The 18758-nt window shown below is 38.0% G+C and overlaps 2 protein-coding genes across 2 annotated transcripts; both read right to left on the bottom strand.

Moving 5' to 3' along the window:
* Positions 1–9493: 9493 nt before the first annotated feature.
* LOC111905427 (uncharacterized mitochondrial protein AtMg00810-like) lies at positions 9494–10746 on the bottom strand. The gene is made up of 2 exons (XM_023901124.2): positions 10625–10746; positions 9494–10523 (listed from the first exon to the last, which is right to left on the bottom strand). Exons 1-2 carry the CDS (start codon positions 10744–10746, stop codon positions 9494–9496), a joined length of 1152 nt encoding a protein of 383 aa, XP_023756892.2.
* A 4973-nt stretch (positions 10747–15719) lies between these two features.
* LOC111905426 (uncharacterized) lies at positions 15720–16989 on the bottom strand. Its single transcript, XM_023901123.2, has 2 exons — positions 16963–16989; positions 15720–16844 (listed from the first exon to the last, which is right to left on the bottom strand). Exons 1-2 carry the CDS (start codon positions 16987–16989, stop codon positions 15720–15722), a joined length of 1152 nt encoding a protein of 383 aa, XP_023756891.2.
* Positions 16990–18758: the final 1769 nt, after the last annotated feature.

Genomic DNA, 18758 nt, shown 5'->3' with positions numbered 1-18758 from the left:
TTTACTGATCATTTTAGATCAAGATGCCTCCAAGTAAAAGACCCAGCTCAAAGAATAACAATCCCCCTTCGCCACCACCTCCCTCTCCATTTGATCCTGCCATGTTCCAAGCAGCTGTTACTGCTGCTGTGGCAGCTGGCATGTCGCAAATGAACCCCGGTGGTTCAGGCGGACCAAGAGGTGGTACTCAGCCCCAAAACCAGGAAGCTAGCCAGGGACACCGGAAGGAGTGTTCCTACAAAGACTTTATGAATGCGAAACCTACACCCTTCAATGGCACTGGAGGTGTCATTGCCCTAACTCGATGGTTCGAGAAAATCGAATCTATTTTCGAAATCTATGCCTGTTCAACATCTGATAAGGTGAAGTTTGCCGTCTGCACTTTCACCGATAAAGCCTTGACTTGGTGGAATGGCCGATTCAAATCCTTAACCCTACCTGTAGCCAATGCAATGGGTTGGGAGAGCATGAAGGAGCTTCTACTTGCTGAATACTGCCCATGAGGCGAAATGCAGAAGCTGGAACACGAACTCTGGAACCTAAAGATGAAGGGTTCTGATATCGCCGCTTACACTTCCAGATTTGATGACTTGGCGCTTCTCTGTCCGGGTATGGTTACCACGGAAAGCAAAAATATTGAGAGATTCATCTGGGGGCTGACCCAACCAACTAAAGAAAATGTTTTGGCTGCGAAGCCAGACACTTACGATAGCACCAAATGCCTAGCGCAAACTTTGATCGACCACGGAGATGATATTGAGGAAGCGGCCACCACTCCTGAACCCACAAAAAGGAGTGGTGAGAAAAGAAAATTTTGGAAGCAGAAGAAGAGTCAGTCTTCGCAGGAGTCCTCGAAGAAGCAACAAACTATGGCAGTCCACGCTGCTACTACCCCTGTTGTTGTTTCTGTCATCGCTTCTACAGCTCAAGCACCTACCAGTGGATATACTGGTACCCTCCCGTGGTGCAATAGGTGCAGTTACCACCATCGTATCCCTGGCCCATGTCGTGAAACGTTTTGCAAAAACTGTGGCCAGGAGGGTCACCTTGTGAGAAACTGCAGAACACCAACCCAATCAACCAATCAAGCTTCCGGAGCGAGTGTCGGTCAGGCCTGCTATGGTTGCGGTGAAGTCGGGCATTTCAAGCGAAACTGCCCCAGGGCAGCATCAACTGGCAACACCAGGAGAATTCTAACTATGGGACGAGATGAGGCAGTCGCCGATCCTACCGTTGCCACATCTATGTTCCTCCTCGACAACTCTTATGCTTGCAATCCTTTTCGATTCTGGTGCTGAAGGAAAATCTATTAGCTATTCATTCAAAAATCTTCTTAAACATAGTCCTCAACTAGTAACCGAAATGTTTACAGTTGAGATGGCTAACGGTGAGAAAGAGAACGCTAACGATATATTCATAGGTTGTACCCTTACCCTGAATGATCATTCCTTTCCCATCGACCTAACGCCAGTTTCCATAAAGAGCTTTGATGTTATCATTGGCATGGATTGGTTGAGCCCCAATCATGTCGACATCCTTTGTTATGAAAAAGCCATCCATCTCAATCTCCCCTCTGGCCAGACTCTCATGATCTACGGCGATAAATTCGGTTCCAACCTTCGCATCATTTCATGCATCAAAGCTCAAAAGCTTTTGCGAAAAGAGTGTTACGCATTTCTAGCTCACGTAATCAACGAGAAACAGGAAGTTAAAGACCTCGAGAGCATCCCCGAAGTCTGCAACTTTCCTGATGTCTTTCCCGAAGAGCTCTCGGGAATTCCTCCCGAACGTCAAGTCGAGTTTCACATCGACCAAATTCCTGGAGCTAATCCTGTAGCCAAATCTCCATATCGCTTAGCGCCAGCAGAAATGCAGGAGTTATCCAGTCAGCTCAATGAGATACTTAGTAAAGAGTTCATCAGACCGAGTTCCTCACCCTGGGGAGCCCTGGTATTATTTGTGAAGAAGAAAGATGGATCCTTTCGGATGTGTGTAGACTACCGCGAGTTGAACAAGTTGACCGTCAAAAACCATTATCCTCTTCCTCGAATAGATGACCTCTTCGATCAACTTCAGGGAGCCAACTATTTCTCGAAGATAGACCTTAGATCAGGGTACCATCAGCTGTGAGTTCATGAGAATGATGTTTCCAAGACAGCATTTAGGACTCGATATGGTCACTACGAGTTCGTAGTGATGCCCGTCGGTCTAACCAATGCACCGACAGTGTTCATGGACCTGACGAACCGGGTGTGTCGCCCCTTTCTGGACAAGTTCGTCATTGTGTTCATTGACGACATACTTGTCTATTCCAGAAGCGAAGAAGATCACAAACAACACTTGAGATTAGTGTTGGAAACTCTTAGATCGGAAAAACTGTACGTGAAATTCTCCAAATGCGAATTCTGGATTCGGAAGCTAGCTTTCCTTGGTCACATGGTAAGCGAGGAGGGTATACACGTGGACCCATCCAAAATCAAGGCGATAGAGAATTGGTCGGCACCGAAGACACCCACAGAAATCCGTCAATTCTTGGGTCTTGCCGGCTATTAGCGCAAATTCATCCAGAATTTATCCAGAATCACCAAACCCCTAACCACTCTGACACAGAAAGGTGTACCCTTTTGTTGGAGTGAAAATCAAGACACTGCCTTCCAAAACATTGAAGCGAGCCTGGTGCAGCGCACCTATCCTGTCCCTGCCCGAAGGGACAGAGGATTTCGTTGTCTATTGCGATGCGTCCAATTAGGGATTAGGTTGTGTGCTTATGCAGAGAGGAAAAGTTATCGCTTATGCCTCGAGACAGCTGAAGACACACAAAGTTAACTATACAACTCACGACCTGAAGTTAGGAGCAGTGGTCTTCGCACTGAAGATTTGGAGACATTATCTCTACGGAACCAAGTGCACGATCTTCACCGACCATAAAAACCTTCAGCACATCTTTAATCAGAAGGACTTAAACATGAGGCAATGGCGATGGGTAGAACTGCTCAATGATTATGAGTGCGAAATCCGCTACCATCCCGGCAAGGCCAATGTGGTAGCAGATGCCCTTAGCCGAAAGGAAAGCTCAAGAAACAAGGCGAAGACACTGAAAATGACCATCCATTCCCACTTATCCGCACAGATCCGAGAACGACTAAAAGCTTCACGAGACAGACAAAAGAGTCACGCTGATAAACGACTGAAACCCTTGGAATTCCAGGTTGTAGATCATGTCCTGTCGAAGGTCTCACCCTGGAAAGGCATGATACGCTTTGGAAAGCATGAAAAACTTAACCCAAGGTACATAGGACCTTTCGAGATCCTTGCTAGGATCGGTCCCGTAGCTTATAAACTGCGACTACCTCAAGAACTTAGCAACATCCATCCTGTCTTCCATGTTTCTAATCTTAAAAAGTGTCTATCCAATGAAACCCTCGTGATCCCTCTTGATGAGATCAAGATCAACGAAAACCTGAACTTTGTGGAAGAACCAATCGAAATTATGGATCGCAAGATCAAACATACGAAACAAAGTCGCATCCCGATAGTGAAGGTTCACTAGAATGCCAAGCGGGTACCCGAATTCACATGGGAGCGCGAAGACTCGATGAAGGTAAAATATCCGCATCTCTTTCCGACTCCATAATTTGTATCTTAATTTTGAATTTCGGGACGAAATTCCCTCTAACGGGAGGATAATGTGACAACCTGAAATTATTCCGTTATTGTAACCCGTTTCCGTTAATAAAACCCGTTTGTATTTCAATTTTTCCGTTAAATTTTGGATTAAGTTAATTAAATTGAGACTTTTATTATCACTTCATGAATGTCCAAACGCATTAGAAACACGTGAAAACACCCCCAAAATTTATTTAGAAAATTTTTAGTTACGACCACGTCGGGTTACAAACACTTAATCGGGTACGACCATAAGCCTTGTTTAACGTCAGTATCGGGTAGATTTCCACCGAGCCTCAAACTCAAACCCTATATAAGGGTGAGTGGACTTCATTTGAGGCTTTTCCACTCTCTCTGTCTCTCTCTCTACTCTCTCTCTACAATCCAAGTTTTGATCCAAAATCACCCATTTCAAGCTCCAAATTGGTAAGTAATCCATCCTAGCTGATAGTTTAGCTTGTTTTGCATTCAAATCCGTGTCTAAATCATCCAATAGGACCAAATACATGTGTTTACGGCCCAGGAACGATCCCAAACCGCAAACACCCATAAATGGGGTTTTGAAGCCCCAAAACCCTTCCAAATCACTTCTAGTGCTTAGATATGACTTAGGGCTTAGATGAATAGACTTAGAACACCAAAATCTTATCATTTGGGGAGTAAGCATGAGTTTACGGCCCAAGAACATTCTTGTACCGTAAACCCTCCTTCATAGGCCGTGAACACCTTTTAAGGTGTTAAAAAGCCCCTTAAACACCTCCTATGGCTTGGAATAATGTCTAGAACCAACCACCATTGCATTAGGGACCTTAAACTTGAAAGTAACCACATCCTTAGGAGATTACGGCCATAAACCCCCCAAGTAATGGTTCCTGGGCCGTAAACTCCTATAAAGTGGTCAAATGGTGCCCTAACTTCCTTCCATGGCTTGTACTTTGGACTAGAACCACTTGTGTTTAACCTAGGATCACCAAAACAAAAAAGGAAAGGGTATGTAAGAGTTTACGCCTGTAAACTCCTTAAAATGGTCCCTTTGATGGTTTAATCCTTTCCAATGCCTTAGAACTGAACCTAGCCTAATTCCACAAGTGTTGTAAGACCATTAAGCATCCAAGAACACACCACCCATGAGTTTATGGCCGTAAACTCATGGGGATATCGTCATTAGGCCGAAAACTCCCTTAGGAGTTTACTCTTGAAGAGCAAACTCCATATCTAGGCCTTACACCCGCTTAGATGCAACCCGGATCACCCTTAACACTTGAGATGAAGTGTTTTCACGCCTCGGAGCATATATTCTTATGTAATTAGTAGTTCAAAGTCTAATTAGATACAATTATGTATCTCCTTATGTTACTTAGGAACCTCGCGCGTATTCAAGCCCTGAACCGACACTTAGCATCCTAACCGGCACATTTCTCGTCTGGTGAGTTCATACCCCTACACCTTTTTCTGTGTTTTTCAATGTTTTCAGGGGGGAATACAAGCAAAAGTACAAGGAAATCTTGTACTCAAATTTATTATTTCATTTGACCAACCGTTTAACTTGCAGAGTTAGCCTTCAGACTAATTGTGAAACTCATTATAAAATGTTATAATTTATGTTATATTTTATAACTAGTTGTGAAACCCGTATATTATATGGGTTGATTAAAACAAAATGTTAAATAGAAACGATTAAATGAGAAATTTATTTGAATTTGAAATTTGAAATAAATAAAAATTATGAGAAAAAAAACATGCAAAAAATAAATAAATTAAAATTATTGTTTAGTTATCAGATCCGTATACTAAACAGGTTAATTATAACAAAATGTTAAACACAAAGGTTTAAACTGTAAATTTATTTGAATTTTAAAATTTAAAATTTTAAATTAATATCATTATGGTAGGTTTAATTTATGGAAACTAATTAATAATATATTAGAAATGGAAAATGAAATAAATGACAAGTGGAAAATAAATATATCTTTAAATTATGACAAAATGACATGTGGCAAATTGAATGAGAGAAGGACATGTGGCAAAATCATTCTTATTTATTAGGGTAGATTTACGAAGGATTCATGCTAATCATAAAACAGGATTATTACTAACATTATACGCATATGGATGGCACCAGAGCTTCAAAAATATAGCTAATGTACGTCTTTGAGTGTCACCAGAGCTTCGAAAATACGTCTAAAATACGCCTTTGGATGTCACCAGAGCTTCGAAAATACAACTAATGTACGTCTTTGACTGTCACCAGAGATTCGAAATTTCGTCTAATATCCTCCTCTGAGTAAAATCAGAGTTTCGAAAATACGTCTATTAATATATTTCTCTGAGCGAAATTAGAGTTTCGAAAATAAAATTCTTGTTAAGTATAGTAGATATTTGTGTATGGATAATAAACCACCAACCTTTAAGGAAAATAAGGGTTTTTCCTGGGATAACTTAACTTTTCTTAATCACACTGTTTTACAAATGGATAACTAAACTTCTCTTATAAGAAAATATGGGATTTTCTTGGATAACAACTCTTTCAGAAAACCAAAGGAAACTTGTTCTTTTACCAGAAACAAACCGCTTATGAACTCACCAGCTTTATGTTGATATTTTCAAAACTGATTGTATTCTCAGGTTCTTGTTAGACAGGTATCCCGTTATTTTTGGAGCGTATAGAAGTCTCGTCTTTACTTTTGTTCGTACTGATGTATATATAAAACATGTATTACTTTGCTTTCAAAAAAATCTAAATATTTATATGTAATGTAATGGTTGTGTTTACTATGCTTGCTATGTACATTGGTTGTGATACTTTACATGACGTCCTCCGCCCCGGAACGTTTCCGCCATCGGTTTCGGGGCGTGACACTTTGGTTTTACATAACTTGAGGACAAGTTATGGACTGCATTAAAACACATAATGATCATGAATTAAACTACCAAGTAGGTTACATACAATTCCTATGATCATCTAATCTTCATAAGTTCAAGAACATGAATATGAACATTTCAAGAATCATAAATTACTCTTAAAACTTGTAATTTTTGATAATTGCCATTGAAAATGGATTAACATAAACATTAAACCATCTAAAACAAGTTTTAAAACACCAAAACAGTTTAGGGTAATGTTTCTAGTCCATTTCCAGCAACAAAAGTCGAAAATTTGTTGTCAGGGCCTCCTACTCGTCGAGTGCATGAACCTACTCGACGAGTAGGATGAGTTTTCACTTGGACTCGTCGAGTCCCCCCATGGACTCGGCGAGTCCACTATTCAGACAGCAAGCAATTTTGATTTTTAACACATTTTTGCACAAATAACAAACAAACAAGCCTAGGCTCTGATACCACTGATGGGTTTTGAGCATTCTAACACTTCCTAAGTGTACATGAAACCCTAATAAACCTTGGATCTATGTTTGTCTAAGATTCATGCAAAATTGATTTCCAATGTTCATGATCCTATCTAGCATACATGGGGAACATTTAACTTAAATGAAAGATAGAATAACATAACTTGTTGTTGATTTTGATTCCTTGAAACCTTGTGAGCCTAGCACCTAAGTGTGATGCCTCAAATGCTTCACACAGCACCAAATGCTATGCAGTAATCTTGGAGAGAAAGTATAACACTCAAAAATTGGCTCTAGCTCTCAAGAATGCATGTGTAGCCGATTTTGGGAGAAACATGAGCTTTATATAGTGTGTTGTATTAGGTAAACCCTAATGTAACATGACTCTTTATTTCTATGATCCATGGATTAACTCCATGGAGCATCCTATGGGTGGAACCCAACTTGATAATCTATGGAGCCTCTTAGCCCACTATATAAGTTATGGATGATTTACATAATCAACCCATATATTTAATTAGTTATCTTTTGATCACTTAATTAATTCTAGATTAATTCTTGACCAAACTAATTAAATAATATTATTAATATATTAGAACTTATAATATATTAATAAACCATAAGTGTTATTTCTCTCATTTAGTTTATCCAATGCATGGTGCCATGCAACCCAAATGGACCATGCCGAGTCGGGTCAAGTACATACCAGAAATAGTTATGGACGTTGACACCTTATCCAACACGAACCCCCCGAGGTCTTCCATACAAGTATCACAAAGACAACTAGCATACCAAATATCACACAACCAACTAGCATACAACATATAACTAATTGTCATGGGAACCCCCGCATGGTCTTCACATTAATACATAATGTATCGATAGCACATTCCCAATAATCATCACAACTAAATAAATGGGCCGGCCTTGGTGCCTTAGACCCATTGGTATGGTGAAAAGACGCACCTCGAATGCAGAAGCTTCCTGAAAGAAATCCTTAGGTGCTGCTATGTCCCCTTCCAGAGCTATCAATGCCGATCAATATACCTAATTAGCAATTGGGACCCATACTATAATCCTTAATCCATGCATGGGGTAAAATGACCATTCCACGCTTGGCCCAATATGATCCAAAACTAAGGCCCAAGCCCAAAACAAAAGCCCAACACCATAATGTCCATAAATCCATCAATGGCCCAATTTTCCAAATTGGGCCCAAACCTCTACATGGGTCTTGCCATAAGAACCAAATCGTTCTTTTCTGCCCAACACACTCTATATTCTGGCCCAATAATAATCCAAACACTTAAGCCCAAAATGGTAAAAACACTCGTGACCCAAACCATGGCTCAAGTTTCCAATTTGGGCCCAAATCCTTTCGGGGCCTTTTCCAACATCACTAATAGCCCACAACCTGATTGCCCAACGGGCCTAAGATAAACAAAATGGTTACCCGCTACGAGGACAAGGAGTATGTCCTGGACAAGGAGCTAAAGGAGGTAAATGTCAACACTGCTACTCCCAAGGAGATCGTTGCCTTTGAGGCCCATGAGCGAGATGCTACGAAAGTCCATTACATCATGCTCGCGACTATGACTGCAGAACTCCAAAAGTCCTATGAGGACTACTATCCCAATGAGATGCACCAAGATTTACTAGACAAGTACCACCAAAGTGCCAGGCAGGAGAGGTACGAGATCATCACTTCGATGATCACAACCAAGATGAGGGACAGAGAGTCTGTCATTGCTCATCTATAGAAAATGCAGAGATATGCCGACCGCCTGCTAAAGTTAAATGTTAACTTTGATGAAGAGCTGGCGATTGATATCATTCTTAACTGAAACTATAAAAAAAATATTTTATCTTAAAACTATATCAACATGGATGTCTATTTATAGAGAATAAAAAAAATTATGAATTTTGATATATTTAAAATCATTTTTCGATAAAAATAGTTCCTTAAAAATTATAAAAACGAAAAAAAAACTATGTATTTGTATAAATTAAGGTAATGATTAGCATAGTTTAAGGAAACATGTTTTGTTGGGAAATACATGTGTATTCATTTCCCATTTCTGCCGGTACGATTGATGTTTTTGCGACAAAAATAAATTAGTTGTTAAGAATGATTCCCCCATTCTCAACATTTTTTATTTTCTCAATTGAACTTATATATATATATATATATATATATATATATATATATATATATATATATATATATATATATATATATATATATAGGCTTAGGTTGTTCAATTCAAACTAATTATTGTACATCTATCGTATGCTATGAGAATTACTAAGAGAATAAGTTGTTTAGCAATTCGAATACGTTCAACCTTACAAGAATATCGTCATTTTCATGTAAAGACAATTATAATTTCAATGCTTGCCTTCTCATTAAACAATCATACGTATAAATACAAAATACTAAGGAAAGGATATACAACAGAAATACATATACAGAATATATCTCGCTAAGAGTCCCCCTCAGTCTTAGCGGGAGGAAGACGAATACTGAGTCTGTCTCTAAAATCAAGAAATAGTTGTCGCAGAAGGCCTTGAGTAAATATGTCAGTATATTGATAAGTAGATGGAATATGAAGAACTCGTATTTTACCAATAGTGACCTTTTCATGGAGAAAGTGTATATCCATTTCAATGTGTTTGGTACGTTGGTGTTGCACAGGATTACCGGATAAATAGACAGCATATACATTGTCACAATAGACGATTGCGGAACGTTTCAGGGGTGCATGTAACTCGAGAAGAAGGTTGTGAAGCCAATAGACTTCAGTAACTACATTTGCAACACCACGGTATTCGGCTTCAGCACTGGACCTTGAAAGAGTGGCTTGACACTTGGCAGACCATGAGATGAGATTGTCACCGAGAAAAATGCAATATCCAGATGTAGAGCGGCGGGTGTCCGGGCAACTGCCCCAATCAGCATCAATATAGGACACTAGCTGAGTGGATGGAGAGGATAATAACGTAAGACCATGATCTGGGGTGCCTTTGATGTACCGTATTATCCGTTTTAAAGCACTAAAGTGACTGATTTTTGGAGCGTGCATAAAGAGGCAGATTTGTTGCACGGCGTATGATATGTCTGGATGTGTGAATGTAAGGTATTGGAGAGCTCCCGCAAGACTCCGATATAGGGATGGATCAGCCACAGGATCACCGTCATGAAGACTGAGTTTGGAATTAGTGTCAACGGGAGTGGTGACTGGTTTGCATGCTTCCATGTTGGCACATTCGAGGATTTCTTCAACGTATTTGCATTGAGATAAGAACATGGTGTTCTTGGTGCGCGTGACAGCAATCCTGAGGAAGTAAGATAGTGGGTCTAGATCAGTAATGTCGAATTCCCGTTTTAGAGCACTGAGGAGCCAAGTTTTGAGTGTTGTATATGACGTAGTTAACACTATGTCATCGACATATAGAAGTAGATAAGTTGTCTCATGGTGTTTTTGGTAGATAAATAAGGAATTGTCACTCTTTCTGCACACAAATCCAATAGTTAGTAAATAAGATGCAAATCGTTGATACCATACATGCGGTGCTTGTTTTAACCCATACAAGGATTTCTGTAATTTGCAAACTTGGTCCGGATAACTAGTCTTAAAAAACCAGGTGGTTGGTGCATATATACGGTTTCCTTCAAATTACCATGTAAAAAAGCATTTTTCACATGCAATTGATAAACATCCCAATTTCGAGCCATCGTGTGACAACCCGGAATTTTCATTCGGTCAAACCCTAAAAGTCAATCACTTCATATTATAAGTCAAGTTCACTTTTACTTGTTTTTGGGAAAAATAAGTTCATTTGATTTTTTTTAATAATTAATCTTTAAACGAACGGGTGAACGGATGGGCCGTCTCGGGACTCGAAATTTCTAAACCGCAAACACCTCGTGTCTTAGCAGTTTGCGGCCAAACTTTTAAGTTTGGGTTGAAAAATCACACAAAAACCATGAACTCATGCATATGCATGAGTTTACTCCCCAAAATCTAGTCATTTTATGTTTACTCCCTAAAAGCCAAAAGAGTAAACTCAAAAACCTCTCAAGTATCATCCTAGAATTAAATCAAGATCTTCAAACTTGTAAGTGTTCTAGCCATTCCAAGTTGATATAACACTTAATCTAGTGTTTGTGCATCTATTCATCCATCCATTTTTGTGTTTTGATTAGATTTCCAAACACACCAAGAACACACACTAAGTGTTCTGACTTTTAGCTAAATCCAAGCTTCCTTATAGTAAGTACTTCCATCCTTGAGTCTTATTAAGAAAGTATTACATATTAACATCAAAGAAAAGTCTCAAGAACACCAAGATCAAGGTGTTCACAGTTTTGGGAGGCTCCCAAAACCGTAAACACCAAATACGGTGCAAAGTGGTGCCTTAAGGTGCCTAGATGCTTCACCATGCCTTAGGGACTTGTATAGATTCATCCTTGATGAGTTTATCACACAAAAAGCACCAAATACTTACATTTTTATGTGTTTACGGTTTGGGGATCTCCCAAAACCGTAAACACCCCAAAAAGTGCATAAAAGTCCCATAAAAGTCCAATGGTTATTCATTATGTCTAAATCTAACCTAGACTATTGCCATGATTGAGCTAAGGACTTGAAAACCCCCAAATACCAAACTTATGGGTTTAAGGTTGTAAACTCATGAGTTTAAGGTAGTAAACTCATGAGTTTAAGGTAGTAAACCCAAGGGGAAATGACCATGAGGCTGTAAACTCCTCAAAGGAGTGTAATGATGCCCTAATCTCTTCCAAAGGCCTAACCATCAAATAGAAATGCTTCAAAGGACTTGAAAAACCTCAAAACAACTTATGGTCAAAAAGTGAGGAGATTACGAACGTAAACTCTTGAGTTTACGACCGTAAACTCATTAGGTCAAGGTCATGAAAACCGTAAACTCCAAGGGAGCTTACCCTTGAACCCTAAACACAATAGCAAGGTCCTTTAGCACCTAGGTGCAATCCTTATGACTTGTAGCACTTATATAAGGTGTTTTACATGCCTTAGGATGTCTTAACTTTGTCAATTAGTGGTTTAAAGTCTAATTGGATACATGTATGTGTGATTATATGTTAACTAGGATCATTGAGTGTGAACAAGTCTTCGCTTGTCATCTAGCTATCCCACATCATTCAGTTCATCCAAACCACCATCTACAGGTGAGTTCATACCCCTTAATCAATGTTTTAAATGATTTTAAATGCTTTAATGGGGGGGGGGGGGAATACAAGTAGAAAACAATATGTTATTAAATCACTTATATGTATTTTATAACTGTGTTTTCATCCAGCAGATTTCACATACTTCAAAATGTGATGCATGAAATGGTTTTCTATCTTAAAATACCTTGGTAACAAAAGTATTAGTTTTGAAATGTTTATTAAAATGACATCAAGTCATTGTTAATTATTGTTCAAAACTCTTAGATGTCTTACAAAACCATTTTTACCTTCTTGAACAAAACTATATCTATACACTTATGTTCTTATATATGTATTGATGTTATAGTTTTCATCCTTCATTCAGTTTCCCACACTCTTGTGTAGCAAGGGTGTATAAACCTGCTTGGACAACCAATTACCTTCCAGTTAACTATTATAGGGATAGTTAGAAGATACAAAACATTATTCCTATTACAAGGAATTACATCAAAGTCAGTTCATTCATGAGTCTATACTATGCATTACATGTTACATGAATACCTTTACATAGATACATTTACCTGTATACACTTACATGAATACTTGTATCTTGATTCACAAGAATGATTTATTAGTACCTTCTGTGTAAATTGTCTTGCCTATCCCAGTTCAACGGGATATCTAGATGGGACTAACCATTCCGAAACCCACCTGTTAGCAACAGCGGTAGATGAACATCTACGGATGCCTACGGTTATTACTTATACTAGGGGTACCTTTACGGGACTAACCATTCTGTTAGCCTACTGTTCGCTACAGAGGTAAATGACCATCTACGGGTGCCTACGGTTAATACTTATACTAGGTGTACCTTTACGGGACTAACCCTTCCTTAAACCTGCTGTCGCTACAGAGGAAAATTGAACAATCTACGGATGTTCAAAGGTTATACATTTCGCAAATCGCGATGTCGTGTTAATCCTAATACAAAAGGATAACAATTACATGATTACTTTATTCCTATTACTTTATTTTGTGATACATTCACATAAACGATAAGTTAGACTAAGTACTGTTAGTAATAGTCAAAAAGGAAGGAAAAACTATCATTTTTATAGCAGAACATTCGGGTCTTGGTAGAAGACTACATTTCATAATAGGAAGACTACATTTCATACTAGTAGGAATTAAGGGATTTTCTAGGGTTTTCATACTTATATCAACTGTTTCATTTAAAGGTTTACATGGTATTCATAACAGCTTTCCAAAACAAGACAAAGATACTTAAATACTTATGAATTCACCAGCTTTAGGCTGATACTCGCTTTCAAAATAACTTGTATTCTCAGGTCAACAGTAGACAAGTACGATGGCCAGGTTTTGAGAAGACGGAGCACAGTCAAGACTCGTCTTTTATTTTGATTGTATATTTTGGTGTCTTATTACATTGAAAGAACACACATGTATTAAAACTTTACTTTTAATGCAATGGATGATGTGGTTGCTTGTTTACTACTTTACACTGTTGTGATACTGTACATGACGTCCTCCACCCCGGAACGTTTCCGCCGTTCTTGGTTTTGGGGTGTGACACATGGCGAGGCTAAGAACAGTGCGAATGGTGGCCGGTTTCACAACCGGGCTGAATGTTTAGTCGCAATCAATACCAACCTCTTGTGTTTTTCCATTCACTACAAGTCGTGCCTTGTAGCGCTCCAAAGTGCCATCTGCCTTAAACTTGTGCCAAAATAACCAGTGACATCGAATAACATTATGATTTGATGGTATAGGCACAAGATCCCATGTTCCCTATTTTAATAAAGCATTATATTCAATAGTCATAACATCGAGCCAGTTTTGATCTTGTAAAGCAACCCGTGGGTTGGATGTGATTGGGGATATTTGTTGAGTGTGGAGTGTGTATTTGGGGTTTGGTTTGACAATTCCACTTTTAGATTGTGTATTCATGTGAGAGGATGGTGGAGTGTTATGGATAATAGGCGGTGGTGGTGGTGGGTGAAGGTGGTGGTGAGGTGGGGAGGGTGGATGTGAGTGTTGTAGTGAATTTTGAGGTGGGGGGTGAAGGTGGTGGGGAGGGTGGTGTTGTATTCGTTGGGATAAGTTGAGGGTTAATTAAGTATGGTGATGGGTCGTTTGTATCTAGAAACTCATAGGATTCAGCTCGATACTTTGCAATATTAGAGTAAGGGAAAATATGTTCATGAAAGGTGACATGGTGAGAGATGATTGGTTTGGAATTATCAAGTGGTAGGCATAGATAACCACGATGATTGTCTGTATACCCAAGGAAGACAAAAAGGATGGATCGTGGGGCTAGTTTGTGGGGGACGGTGGATGTGGTGTTAGGGTAACATAGACACCCAAATGTTCGTAAATGTTTATATGTGGCGGTATGAAGGTAAAGGATTTGAGTTAGTGTTTTGTTACCAATGACACGTGATGGTAGGATGTTGGTAAGATATGTGGATGTATGGATCGTATAGCTCCAAAATGAGGGTGGTAGTAACGCATGAATTAAAGAGGTTCGTACCATGTTATTGAGGGTTCGAATTATGCGTTCTGCCTTGCCATTCTGAGGGGAGGTGTATGGGCATGTGAAGCGAAGTTGAACACCATTAGTGTTGCAAAACTGTGTGAAGGTTGCGTTGTGAAAGTCACGTCCATTGTTGCACTGAAAGGATTTAATGTTGGAGGAAAACTTAGTTTGGACATATTTGTAGAATTGCGTGGGGAACAGAAAAGTTTCGGATTTGACTTTAATGGAAAACGTCCAAATATAATGTGAAAAATCATCAAGTAACATAAGGTAGTAGTTCTGGTTGAGTTTACTTTTAACAGGTGATGTCCATATATCAGCATGAATAATATCAAAGGGTAAATATGTAACAGAAACATAATCATCAAAGGGTAATCGACAATGTTTTCCCAATGAGCAAGCATTACATGAAAACAATGTATTTTAGAGCTAGAAAACGATAGACATGAATTTAAATATTGTAAATTAGAAACTATAGGATGACCAAGTCAGTTGTGCCACATATTTGGAGATTCTGTATAAAAAGCGACAGGTGGGTGCTTGTTGGTAGGTGATGATGTGAGTTGATAAAGATCGCCATGGCTGTCACACTGAGTGATATGTTTCTTCGTGATTAGATCCTTCATAGTAAAACCGAATGGGTCAAATTCAACAGAGGTATTATTGTCACGATTAAATTGTTTCATAGCAACAAGGTTTTTGATGATGTTAGTGACAAGGCAAACATTGTTTAGGCGATAAGGATGATTAAGGTATGAGGTGATTGCATTTCCATGACCAAAAACTGGAACTCGATGGCCATTACCAACCAAAATATAATTATCTTTATTGAAACGAGAGAAATTAGAGAGCTTACTAGCATCTCTAGTGAGGTTGGATGTTGATCCTATATCCATATACCATGAGCTATCGGGTTGTTGCATCTGCATGGTTTGGAATGCTTGTGCAAGTTCGGTTGGTGTCATCGCGCTGGAGTGGGCCGATTGTGAGTTTGAAGCAAAGTTGGCTTATGGGTCCGTGTGGACTTGTTGTTGCTGCTGGGCCGGTGAGAATCAGATTTTTGGACGAGGCCCCATAATTCCAACCTGAGGACTGTGGGGTACGGGCATGGAGGGGCGGACCAGGGGTATAGGGGAAACCAACCGGGCCATTTCCATGGGGTTTGCTGTGACGAGAATCTGCCATTGCTACGTCTGCGTCCTCTGCCGCAAGACCAGCGTCCACTGCCACGCTGATTTCCCCAGTTTTGACCACGTCCATTATAGCCTGAGTTATGGTTATTAGTGCCGTTGTTGGAGTTTTCGAAAGTGTCACAGTCAGCCCGTTGAGTGACGAAGGCTTGGGGAATGGTGGGGTCAGGCTTGTTGCGGCGGGCTTCTTCAAGGAGGAGGGAGGATTCGGCTTTTGTGAAGCTGGGAAAAGGGTTGGTTTGTTGTATAATGGTAGCGACGGTATCGTAGTCCCCTTTTGTGAGACCAGAGATGAGTTGGAGGACCATCTTTGTTTCTGACACCGGGTTTCCAACGTTTTCTAGTTGATCGGCTAGGTTCTTGAGGTGTGAGCAATATTCAGTGATGTTCGAGAAGGCAGAGAGATGAGTGTTGTTAAATTGTTCCTCGAGGTAAACTGCACGAGTGTTTTTATTATCAAGAAATATTTCTTGAAGACGCTTCCAAAGGTCAAGGGCCGATGCACCAGGTTTCATGATGGTGTGAGCGAGATCCAGTGTTATGGTGATGTAGATTCGGGATTTAACAAGGGCATCAAGTCGATCCCATGTGTCTTTATCAACATCGGTAGGTTTGGGGGTTTTGTCATCGATGTGATCTTTCACGTTGTTAGCACATACGTGAATGTTGAAGAATTCCACCCATGAAGGATAGTGATCGTCAGATCGGTTGAGAATGAGAGGTATGACATTCTTGATGTTGCTCACTGTGAACGCTGAGTGGACGGTGGATTGGGTGGTTTGTGCTTCGCCTGGCATGTCGATGAGATGAGAAGGAGATATGGAGGGGGAGGGAAAAAGAACAGAGGTCGACTGATGTGGAGGGTGCGACGGCTTAGGGTTAGGCCAAAAGAAGCTCTGATACCATAAAGACAATTATAATTTCAATGCTTGCCTTCTCATTAAACAATTGCCCGTATAAATACAAAAGGATTCCTAATACTAAGGAAAGGATATACACCATAAATACATATACAGAATATATCTCGCTAAGATCATGCATTCTCGTGAATTTTTTTTTTTTTTGTTCTCATACATCATTTTTCACTCATTTTTATTCTGGCATAATACAACCCAATACCGACAAAAATAATAATAATAATAATAATAATAATAATAAGTGTATAATAACCTTATAGACGATTTAATTAGTGAGAATGTGTGTTAATGACAATAATTATGTAAGATTGAACGTATATATATTATCAAACAACATATTTTCTTTATCATTCTAATAACATACGATAGATGTATAATAAGTAGTTAGAATACTATATATATATATATATATATATATATATATATATATATATATATATATATATATATATATATATATATATATATATATTCTTGCAAAGTATATTTCAATAGAGTACTCAATATATTTTAGATTGATATTTATTCTATATATTCTTGATTGTTATTATGTTCTATTCTAATTATTCTTATTTTTATAATGTGTGTATTAATATAATATTCTACTTAATCTCAAATGTTAATACATGATATTCTAACTACTCTTTGAATTTCCTTGCCTTTTAGTATAAATTCTATATATTATGGTTGCTATTATGTGCTATTATAAAAATTCTATTTCCCTGCAAACGTCTTACATATTCATATATGATAACACCGTTCTACTAATTATTCTAGATCTCTACAAATGTTTTACATATTCAAATATGATAACACTGTTTCAACTCATTATTCTAGATATTGTTACTTATTTTTTCTACATTTTGTTATTGTATGTCAAGGACATAAAGAAATATTTGAGAGGGTACATACAACATTTTAAAAGGAAAAAACAAATATGGAACAAGTTGTATTGTTGAAGATTCTAGACGATGGTAAAATTAAAGCAAAAATGAAAAGGATAAATGATTAGTATTAATAGTTTAAATATTATTAGGCTGTAGGAAGTGGCCGAAGAGGATGCTTGACAAAGGAGTTAAGTTGAGGTAGAGCTGGTCGATCCGGAACATAATGTCCCTTCACCTTAGCAGGACATATTTTCATCTCTCCTCAACCTATGGTTGTTAAACGGTTGTCGGACGACAAAGAAGAAATTTGTTTGGTTGACATGGAGCTCGGTTGTCTTGCCATTCCTATCAAACTTATGTTGATTAAATAGAAATTAAATACAAATACAATGCAATATGGTTCTCTCTCTCTCTCTCTCTCTCTATATATATATATATATATATATATATATATATATATATATATATATATATATATATATATATATATATATATATATATATATATATATATATATATATATATATGAAAAAGTTTAATAGAGGACCATAATTATTGGTTCTTCAAGGAACCAAATCTTTTTATTTTTTTAATTTCTAGGGCTTATTCTTTATCGAAAAAAAAATCTAAAATATCTAAATTCATATATTAACATTATGAATGTGAAAAATATTTTTCAGATTCACGTTGTGAATTTTCAAAACTTCACATTGTGAATTTGACGTAAAAAAAATTCAGATTTATATTATTGGAAAAGGGATAAAAACTTATGAATTTCTGTATTTTTAGTTTTTTTTTTCTTTTTTTTGATAAAAAATAAGGTCTAAAAGTTAAAAAAAAAATTGGTTCCTTGGTTAATTATGGTTTTCTATTGAACCTCATATATATATATATATATATATATATATATATATATATATATATATATATATATATATATATATATATATATATATATATATATATATATATATATATATATATATATATATTTGGGGTACGAGT

Source organism: Lactuca sativa, chromosome 6 (assembly GCF_002870075.4).
Source record: "Lactuca sativa cultivar Salinas chromosome 6, Lsat_Salinas_v11, whole genome shotgun sequence".
NCBI lineage: Eukaryota > Viridiplantae > Streptophyta > Magnoliopsida > Asterales > Asteraceae > Lactuca > Lactuca sativa.
This window is presented reverse-complemented; position numbering and strand designations above follow the sequence as displayed.